The 10,021-nt window shown below is 41.6% G+C and overlaps 1 protein-coding gene across 2 annotated transcripts in view; it reads left to right on the top strand.

Moving 5' to 3' along the window:
* Positions 1 to 645: 645 nt before the first annotated feature.
* The window catches only part of mtor (mechanistic target of rapamycin kinase), an 81,602-nt gene continuing 72,226 nt past the window's right edge, over positions 646 to 10,021 (top strand). Inside the window, exons 1-14 of one of the 2 annotated variants that reach the window (XM_051426467.1) lie at positions 646 to 802; positions 1,263 to 1,405; positions 1,687 to 1,795; positions 1,968 to 2,200; positions 3,704 to 3,904; positions 4,010 to 4,144; positions 4,225 to 4,500; positions 4,868 to 4,976; positions 5,521 to 5,704; positions 6,052 to 6,180; positions 6,418 to 6,662; positions 8,035 to 8,244; positions 8,524 to 8,729; positions 9,297 to 9,419. In XM_051426467.1, coding sequence (XP_051282427.1) covers positions 1,277 to 1,405; positions 1,687 to 1,795; positions 1,968 to 2,200; positions 3,704 to 3,904; positions 4,010 to 4,144; positions 4,225 to 4,500; positions 4,868 to 4,976; positions 5,521 to 5,704; positions 6,052 to 6,180; positions 6,418 to 6,662; positions 8,035 to 8,244; positions 8,524 to 8,729; positions 9,297 to 9,419 — 2,289 coding nt within the window. In that variant the 5' untranslated portion in view covers positions 646 to 802; positions 1,263 to 1,276. Of the gene's footprint in view, positions 803 to 1,262; positions 1,406 to 1,686; positions 1,796 to 1,967; positions 2,201 to 3,703; positions 3,905 to 4,009; positions 4,145 to 4,224; positions 4,501 to 4,867; positions 4,989 to 5,520; positions 5,705 to 6,051; positions 6,181 to 6,417; positions 6,663 to 8,034; positions 8,245 to 8,523; positions 8,730 to 9,296; positions 9,420 to 10,021 lie in introns of both variants that reach the window. The other variant, XM_051426465.1, reaches the window with a different exon arrangement.

The following is a 10,021-nucleotide window of genomic DNA, read 5'->3' as shown; positions in this document are numbered from 1 at the left end:
TCTTTCATCATTTTTAAATACAACAATGAAGTTTAGCATCAGCCTCTCACAATCTAGCATTTCTTCAGAAATTGCCTCCCCTAGTTTATGAATACACAATAACTAAAATTACGAAGGTCTTAAAGATAGATTTTGGCACATTTTAAATGAGGGGCTTAAGGTGAAGAAATAAATCAGGACCCATCTTAAGCCGCTTATAATGCCAGTTATTATTATTGTGCTTTAATAGTGCCTATTCCCATGACAAATTGAGATTAACCAGTTTCCACATGATGCACCTGGGCCTTCTAAAGCCCCTGGACCTCTGGTACTCTGGGCAGTTGCCCAGTTTTCTCCATTGGTACTCCAGCCATGACTCTTTTCACAGCAGACATGTTGACATAATACAGCAGGAAAAGAACATAGGCTAACTGCACACATAATGGCTCTTTTGCATTTAAATGTCTCAGAAAGCCATGTCACTGAGCATTACAAATATCTATTAGCAATGCCGCTTTCAGGCGCATACGTCAATGGTATGTAGAGTAATAAATTATAGTTTTAAAATGTTCAAGTAAAGCTTCAGTGTGTCAAAACTGTACTGAAGGACATCTGCGCTGCCTGCGTTCAGCTCTGCGCAGGATACTGAACGCAACCCGACGCTTGTGAAGTTTGCTGTGTGCCCTGCTGGAGACGGTCCAACTCAAGACAGCCATACCTTAGCTAGCAAACGTTGCCCTGTGCTAGCCAGGCACTCGTACAATGAGAGATAATCTGCAAGAACCGAATAGCAAATAATTGGCCGACATATTAATAGAAACACGTAAGTGGTACAAAGCGACTTTACTATCTTGCTAACGGTTTGCTACATTAAGTTAGATAGCATAACGTTAGCACTAGCTAACAGTAGCTAAACAAAACCAGCGTGATTCACTTACGAGTCTCTGAAATAAGCCTGTACCTCCTGGACATGTCAGTTGTGTACTAGTGGTGTAAAGGATGCTGTCTATCTTTTCACTGCAATGTCTCTGTTTGGTGTGTCGCTACGTTAACTAATAGCAAGGTTGACAATTAGTGTGTCCTAGCTAGCCAGACACGCTAGCTCGGTAATGTTATAGTGTCGGCTAACAACAACATTGGCCAGTGTAAACAACTGGGGACACATATTCTTTCCAAGTGTGATATTTACACGTGTCATTCTTTTTCTTTTTCTTTGTTGCATTTGTTTCGATAACACAGCACGTTTCAGTGACAGCATATCCGTTTTGTTTGTCTTCTTGCAGGTTAGGCCATCCAGATGGTGATCATGTCAGGCACAGCCACTGTGCTGCAACAGTTTGTCAGTGGGCTGAAGAGTCGAAATGAAGACACCAGAGCAAAATCTGCCAAAGACCTGCAGCACTATGTGACTACAGAGCTCAGAGAGGTAATAGAGACCTGCTGTGAGGACATCCTTGCGATATATTGCAGACAGAATGAGTGTTTGTGCCATAAAGAGCAGAAGAGTGATCAGCTGTTTACACTGTTTCACTAGTGGGTGTGAATCCACACTTCAGTTGGGTTATAAATACTACATACAATTTGTAGGGATAATGTGTGTTCCCAGAGATTGTAGGCTATTGTTTAACCTTTTCATCATCAAGTTGGAGCCAACTTTGCTTTTCCTATTCACTGGTTTTTGTGACATTGGTTTTGTTCCTTCCACAGTTAAGCCAAGATGAAGCCACTACATTCTATGATGAGTTAAACCACCACATATTTGAGCTGGTATCCAGCTCTGATGTGAATGAGAAGAAAGGAGGGATTCTTGCCATTGGTAAGCTGTAACATTGACATGTACAGTGTACTTTCAACTTCGATTTACTCAAGATCTGGTGGAGTTATTTTGACATAAGTTACAGCCTTGGATGTATGTCACACGGAATTGTGTAAAATAGTGTAAGTATGTGTGAAACTGCATATGACTGTGACTCAACAATTTGTTCCAGTGAGTCTGATTGGAGTCGAGGGAGGCAATGCCACCAGGATCAGCCGCTTTGCCAACTACCTGCGCAACCTGCTGCCCTCCAGCGACCCTGTGGTGATGGAGATGGCCTCTAAAGCCATGGGTCACCTCTCTATGGCAGGGGACACCTTTACTGCTGAGTATGTGGAGTTTGAGGTGAAGAGGGCCCTGGAGTGGCTGGGAGCAGACAGAAATGAAGGCAGACGCCATGCTGCAGTAAGTTACTAACAGACAGCAGGCACCATGTTGTTTGTTGTTTAAATACCACCACCACTTCTTGGTGTTGTTTATGTGTGGTGGAGATGAGGGAAAAGGCCAGTTTGACTCAGGGTTATCCCATTGCACTTTTGCTTTTTTCATTTTTTACTTTCTAAAGCAGCACTAGGCTCATCTGTGGCTGAACTAGCTTGCCCCTGGATAGAGAACTCACTCATTGCTGTTCCCAGCAGTGTTAATTTTTTGGTTAGTATAGGTTGAAAACCAGTGTCTTACTAATGTTTAGTAACTTTCCCAATATCATTTTTAAATACATGATTTTTAAAAAGATTTTTCAGTATCGTAACAGTTTCAAACCTAGCTTAAAATGAACTGCTGTCCTACCTAACAAACTGAATAGGAAGATATGCGGTAGATGTTCTTGTTGTTGAACGGTAGATTTGAGTGATTCTGTGACACACTTGGACTCTGGCCTTGTTTATCTTCTCTGCAATTATCCTCTGGTGGAACCATGCATTTGTTATGGTAACAGGAAGAACAGGGGACATAATGTTATAATAGCAACACTGATTTCCTAGCTGGGCAATATGTGGAACTAGTTTTCAGATGATACAAGAATGTGTGTTAGGATCTGGCCCCCTCTAAAGGATCACTGATCTGTTTGACCATGCTAACTGTGTGCAGACATGAGCAGGAAGAATGAAAACATTTGAGGCCACCAAAATAATTGGCATGAATGAATGCTGTTATCAACCTTCATTTGTCTGTTTGTCTGTGTTCGATTCAATTTCCTGCCGGCACACTGATGGTTTCTCAGTTAATTAAGTTGAGATACTGTTCTGTTTTTCAGCCTGATTGTGTGGCTTAGATTGATAAGACAAGTGTATCTATAAAATGAACTAGTGCTGCTGTAATTTGAAGACACTATGATGCTACATTATGTATACCTATAATGCAGTCATAATGTGATTATGTCTTTTCACCACATTTTCCTTGACTTGATTGTCTGATGGTGAATGTCAAAGATGCTGCTGAGACACTGTGCGCTTTCACTTCCATTGTTTTCTCATTTACAAATGTTTACTAGGTCTTGCTTCTCAATATGTGGTTCAACGTCTGCACATTTCTGCATGGTGTACTATGTTGAAGCTAATTGTAATATCAACATCTGAAGGTCCACGGCTCCCAGTTTTATTGCTGAATTCCCAGAAGGGTGCATCACGCCAGAGAAGCACCTTCAGGATAGAAACTGGATTTTAGCAACTGAATACAACTTGCTTAAAAGAGAGGTCACACAAAGATGATTACTTAAAGGTGCAGCACAAAAAGTATTTATAGTTGCACATTTGATATATTCTAAGAGTTGAACTTTACAGCCCCAGAATAATGTAATAACTGGGGGGGATGTCTGAAAGCACAATATTGATGCATGTTTACACTGTGAAGAAGTAGACTCAAGGGGTGCAATTAATGACCAGTCAAATTATTTTCTGCCTTTCCCAGGTGTTGGTGTTGCGGGAGCTGGCTGTGAGTGCACCCACCTTCTTCTTTCAACAAGTTCAGCCCTTCTTTGACAACATCTTTTATGCCGTATGGGACCCTAAGCAGGCCATCCGAGAAGGGGCTGTATCTGCACTACGTGCCTGTCTCATCCTGACCACACAGAGGGAGACCAAGGAAATGCAGAAACCACAGTGGTACAAGGTAAGTTCTTAAAGAAGTATCTTTCCTCAGTGTGTGTTGTATTTGACAGGAGAAAACCTGTATCCTTTAAACAGGTAACATAAGTGTTTGTCTTATCTGTAACAGCAAACCTTTGAGGAGGCAGAGAAAGGCTTCGATGAGACTCTGGCCAAAGAGAAAGGGATGAATCGTGACGACAGGGTCCACGGTGCTCTTCTGATCCTGAATGAGCTGGTTCGCATCAGCAGCATGGAAGGAGAGGTGAGGGCTGAATTCACTGTGGGTACATTCTCACATGCACAGGTGAAACACTCCTCTCACTTGTCCTGTTTGTATGACAGCGCATGCGTGAGGAGATGGAGGAGATCACGCAGCAGCAGCTGGTCCATGATAAGTACTGCAAGGAGCTGATGGGATTTGGAACCAAGCCCCGCCACATCACCCCCTTCACTAGCTTCCAGTCAGTGCAGCCGCAGCAGTCCAACGCGCTCCTTGGCTTGCTGGGCTACAGCACGCCTCAGGGATTCCTCACCTTCGGAGCTGCGCCGGTTCCTGCCAAGAGCTCGCTGGTGGAGAGTCGATACTGCCGTGAGCTGATGGAGGAGCGATTTGACCAGGTACATTTTACAATAGAGGTTTGGCTTTTCCTGGAAAGTTGTGTTTGTATTGCCTGATGTGACAGTTATTGTATTAATTCATTGATTTTTGTGGCTTGAGAAGAAACATATACCATGCCTTTGCCTTTTTATATTTCACCAAGTGATAGAAAATTAACGCATTGTTATTGCTGCTGTATATCAGCCATCAGGACAGTGCTGTGCTACCCACTGTGGACACTGCATCTTCAGCTGTCTCTATCAAATAAAGGCATGAAAAGGCCAAAAAAATAACTTAAAAAAATTAAAAAAATAGTATGTCACAACACACTGTTTTGAGCACCAGATAAATAATAGTTGACAAGCTTTTATTATGTGCTTTTTTCAGGTGTGCCGTTGGGTGCTGAAATACAAGACCAGTAAAAACCCTCTGATCCAGATGACCATCCTCAACTTGCTTCCACGCCTGGCCGCCTTCCAGCCACATACCTTTACAGGTGCGACTAATGGTAAATGGACCTGTAAATGAACCTGTACTCGTATAGCGCCTTTCTAGTCTTCCGACCACTCAAAGCGCTTTTACACTACATGCCACATTCACCCTTTCACACACATTCACTCAGCGATGGCAAAGTCCAACAAACAGAAACCAACGCATTCATATACATTCACACAATTCGGGGTTCAGTATCTTGCTCAAGGATACTTCGATATGGTGGCAGGAGCAGACTAGCCACCCCAGACTAGTTAATGTTTGAATGTTACCTGTAATCCAGTTTACTCCATCCTCTATACAGTAACATGCAGCCGTACATTCTTGCCCACCTCTACAGCCACTTGGCCTTTTGGTGGTCATGGACGAGAAATGAAAGAGATAATGACCAATACTTTTTAGTCTCCTCTGTCTTTATATCAAATAGCTTTGCTCTAATAAATTGCTTGTAGTTTCTCCCAGTCAGTTGATTTATGTGTTGCATCCTATAAAAACCCCTACATCTGCGATTAACCATTTGCACTGTGGTTGTTCCATCTTCTGTGCAGACCAGTACCTATCAGACACTATGGGTTACCTGCTGGGCTGTCTGAAGAAGGAGAAGGAGAGGACGGCAGCTTTCCAGGCTCTGGGGCTGCTGGTGGTGGCCGTCAGGGCAGAAATCCAACCATACCTCTCGAAGGTCCTTGAGATCATCAAGGCTGCCCTGCCACCCAAGGACTTTGCACACAAGTCAGTTATTGAATACATGAAATGTACTATATTTGTAGTCTCTTCATACTGTTTATTATATTTCTTCATATCAAAATAATTATATAATTTGTCATTTAATATCCTGTTGTATTTTAATAGTTTTTGTCTTTCTACACGGCTTTTAATATGTTTTCTTGTCTTATTATGCTCTAATATCATTGCTGCTTGTGGTATAATAATGATTGACTCTGTTAATACAAATGTCATGGTTCAAGTCTAAAATGTATATTTTGGGTAGTATCTCCTCTGTGGTAGGCATGTTCATTTTGGGATACTATCTAAGAAGGGAAAAGAGCCTTACCTCTTACGGTCTTCTGTGTGTGCAGGAGGCAAAAGACCATGCAGGTGGACGCCACAGTGTTCACCTGTATCAGCATGCTTTCCAGAGCCATGGGTCCCAGCATCCAACCAGACATCAAGGAGCTGCTGGAGCCTATGCTGGCTGTGGGCCTGAGGTAGGACAGAGTGGGTTTGGGGGGAACAATTCAACTAACAAGGTTTTACCATATATTTCATATATTTTTGAGCTGGGTTTATACAAGAAGCGGGGTTAAAGCCAGAGTTTGACTTGTATGTCTTATACATCTATATTTAAAGTTGTATTTGTTGCTGAGCGCACCACAACACACTTCTTGGTCCTCATCTCAAGATGACAATGATAATGATATTGGGTTTTTGTCCTGCTCATCTAGCCCTGCACTCACAGCGGTATTGTACGACCTGAGTCGTCAAATACCCCAGTTGAAGAAGGACATCCAGGACGGTCTGCTGAAGATGCTTTCCCTGGTGTTGATGCACAAGCCGCTGCGTCACCCCGGCATGCCCAAAGGCCTGGCCCACCAGCTGGCCTCGCCAAGCCTCACAAACATCCCTGAGGCCAGTGACGTAGGCAGCATCACATTGGCCCTACGCACGCTGGGAAGCTTTGAATTTGAAGGCAAGAACCTTGCAAAAGACACAGCTTAAAGCAGGACTATCATATTTTATCTTTTTTTATCTTGGAGAGAAAATCCACAGAATGAAAAACATGCAAAGAACCTTCACTAAACTCCATTGATCTTTAACTTGGTTCTGTCAGTAGAAAAAGATTTTCAAGTGAGGGTAGCAGCATTACAGCCCTAAAAATCACGAAGCATGAAAATAAATAACTGATGGAGTTGCACACTGCACATTCAGTGAGGTTGGAAAAAATGAGCATTTGGGTTGATGTGTTTTCTATTCCCATAGAGCAGCAGCATACCACTGAATCAAAATACTTGATTGTTCACACACATAATTGTAAGACTTGTTTATTTGTTTAGAACCATTCCCCTTTCAAACTGAGTTATTGCCTTATATTTTAATAAAGAATGTTATTGAAGAGGTTTTAGCAAAATGAAATTGAAACACATCAAACAAACAGAATCTGGGGTGCACTGGTGCGACTGAGTTAATATTTCTGTTCACTGCTGTGGCTGTTGACAGCGTTTGTAATATGTTTGCAGTGACAAGGAATAGGGCATTCCAAATTGGAAAAACAAAAAACTAATAAAATTACAAAATCCATATAGAATCCATATTTTACTCTGCAAATGTATTTTCCTCCACTGAGCCATACTCATCACATGATTATTTTTATATCATATATTTCATATATATATTTACATAAGTAAATAGAATTTTAAAAGCTACTTTTACATTTAAGGCTGCTTAGATCCTTGCACAAAATGCAAACAAGATGTGTTGAATTATGATAAGCTGATGCTTTGAGTGGAGCATTTAAGAGGAAATACGTTTTAGGTGGGGGTTGAAAAAAAACTTGTATTCAGTCACCAGGTTGACTTGCTTAATATTTTGCAGTAGTATGCTGCATACAACAGCCTGGGGTGAAACAATTGCTTCTCAAAGTCTTATGTTGCCGTCCTGCAGTGGACGGTGGGCGGAGGGGTTAGCCTTTTGCTGCAAAAACAAGCCGGGGTCGCAATGGTGTTGTTATGGGTATATTTCTTGCTCCTCTATTAAATATAAGTTGTTGACCAAGTTGCACTTCAGAACACCACCACACTTTAAATCCCAAACCGATTTATGAAATGGTTCTTTTTGGATAAAGAAGAAAGAGTCCTCAAGCTCATGGGTTGTTCACAAAAGCAAAGGCACACATGCAGAATGGAACAAGTGAACCTTTATGAAAACTTTATAAATGCACTAAAATGCAAAAATACACCTAACTTTGTGATTATCTGTATTACTGCCCTAACTTGCCCCTCAACTACAGCTATCTAAAAACTAGTTGGAATGTCAAATCTAACAAACTCTTGTTCTTTCACCAGGACACTCCCTCACACAGTTTGTGCGCCACTGTGCTGATCACTTCCTGAACAGTGAGCACAAGGAAATCCGGATGGAGGCAGCTCGAACCTGCTCACGCCTCCTTACCCCTTCCATTCACCTCATCAGCGGCCATGTTGTCAGCCAGACCGCTGTGCAGGTTGTTGCAGATGTGCTCAGCAAGCTGCTAGTTGTTGGCATCACCGATCCAGGTAAAAAGGAGAGGAAAGGGGTAGTAGTATCATGCAGGTTTATTGAGTAGTGTTTTTTTTATTATTATTATTGATAATGATGTTTGATCACATCATTACATATCTTTTGAAAGTGATCTTTGCCAGAATTAGCTAATTAAAGATTAAGATTATAAGAAGTGTTGCTTTTGTGGCATTGGAATACACACCTGTTATCAGCTATAATGACCCAGGATGATAAAAGTAATGAGAGTGATAAGAGAGTCAAATGACAATTTCCTTGTCCTTGTTCTCCTGCAGATCCAGACATTCGATACTGCGTGCTGGCATCTCTTGATGAGCGATTCGACGCTCACCTCGCCCAGGCTGAGAACTTGCAGGCGCTGTTTGTTGCACTGAACGATGAGGTGTTCGAGATCAGAGAGCTGGCCATCTGCACAATCGGACGCCTCAGCAGCATGAACCCTGCCTTCGTCATGCCCTTTCTACGCAAGATGCTAATCCAGGTAGGAGACGCACTGCAAATGGCACACTATATTTAGTTTAATGGTTTATAGTCCTATATGTATTTTTTTCTGAGTTTGGTGTTGAATTGTTCAACTGAAAACACTCCCTCACTTGGCACTTTTTCTCACCGGATCTGGCACACTGATATACCATATAAGCCTAATAATTTGACATTTAGTTTTTTCCCTACTTTTTAGCCTGCCTTCAAAATGAAACAAATAGAAGGGGAACTTGAGTAGAAACATTCTGTCCAATCTTTTTTTAATTCATAAATTAACATGGTTTCTAGTTTGGTTATTCCACTAAATACAGATAATGTTAAATAAAAATATTAGATTTTATATCTAATATCTAATCTTTATGAGATTAGATTGTTTCAATTGAATACCTTTAGAGGGCAGCAAAGGCCATGGTATTATGTACAGTTTAAAACCCCGGCGTAAAGTTTTCATAATGGTTGCTTCCATAACAGTGTGAATTGTGTAACCTCATTAAGATTTATTCCAGATACAGAAGAATGGGTGTGTTATACTAAACTCTGTGATTTTATTTTATTTTCTTTGCAGATCTTAACAGAGTTAGAGCACAGTGGCGTTGGCAGGAACAAAGAGCAGAGTGCTCGTATGCTTGGTCACCTGGTCTCCAACGCCCCCCGCCTCATACGGCCATATATGGAGCCAATCCTCAAGGTACAGCTGTACTAAAGGTGTATGAGTGTTAACAAGGCTGTTACTTGAGAGGAGCATATGTACTCAGTAGACTTTCTCTAAATAACTAAAAGCTTTTACATGTCAAAGTCTGTTTACAGGTACCAACAAAAATGTTAGATAAAGCCCCTTTTCCATCAGAGGGATCTGATGAATTGCCTCAAGTAATGTCACTTAAGTCCGTGTCAGAGTTCGGGCAGAAGACTTAAAGTTTGAAAATCTGGGGGTGCAGAGTTAGAGAGAAGTGAGCTAGACTTCTGTAGCCCGCTGTTCATCTCTACTTGAAGCTACCGTCTTGGCTGCCAATAGCAGAACACACTCCAATGTCCGACCAAACTGTCGCTGATTGAGTTGCACTTTGGATAATGTAGGCGTTTGTTTGACAGGGAAGTAGAATTTGTGAAATAAAAAAAGACGATATGTCTGGTTTGGCTGCAGTGATTGTGATGCTTTTAAACTGTCCATCATCTGACAGTGTTACAGAAGTGCAATGTTAAATCGGGGGAGGACTCTTATGAGTTCATTACAGTCTTATCTCCTGAAGCTCTTTTAATTATGAAACTTAAGGGGAGCACTGAGGTTCA

Source organism: Dicentrarchus labrax, unplaced genomic scaffold (genome assembly GCF_905237075.1).
Source record: "Dicentrarchus labrax unplaced genomic scaffold, dlabrax2021, whole genome shotgun sequence".
Taxonomy (NCBI): domain Eukaryota; kingdom Metazoa; phylum Chordata; class Actinopteri; family Moronidae; genus Dicentrarchus; species Dicentrarchus labrax.
The sequence above is the reverse complement of the archived record's forward strand: the minus strand, read 5'-3'. Positions and strand labels throughout refer to the sequence as shown.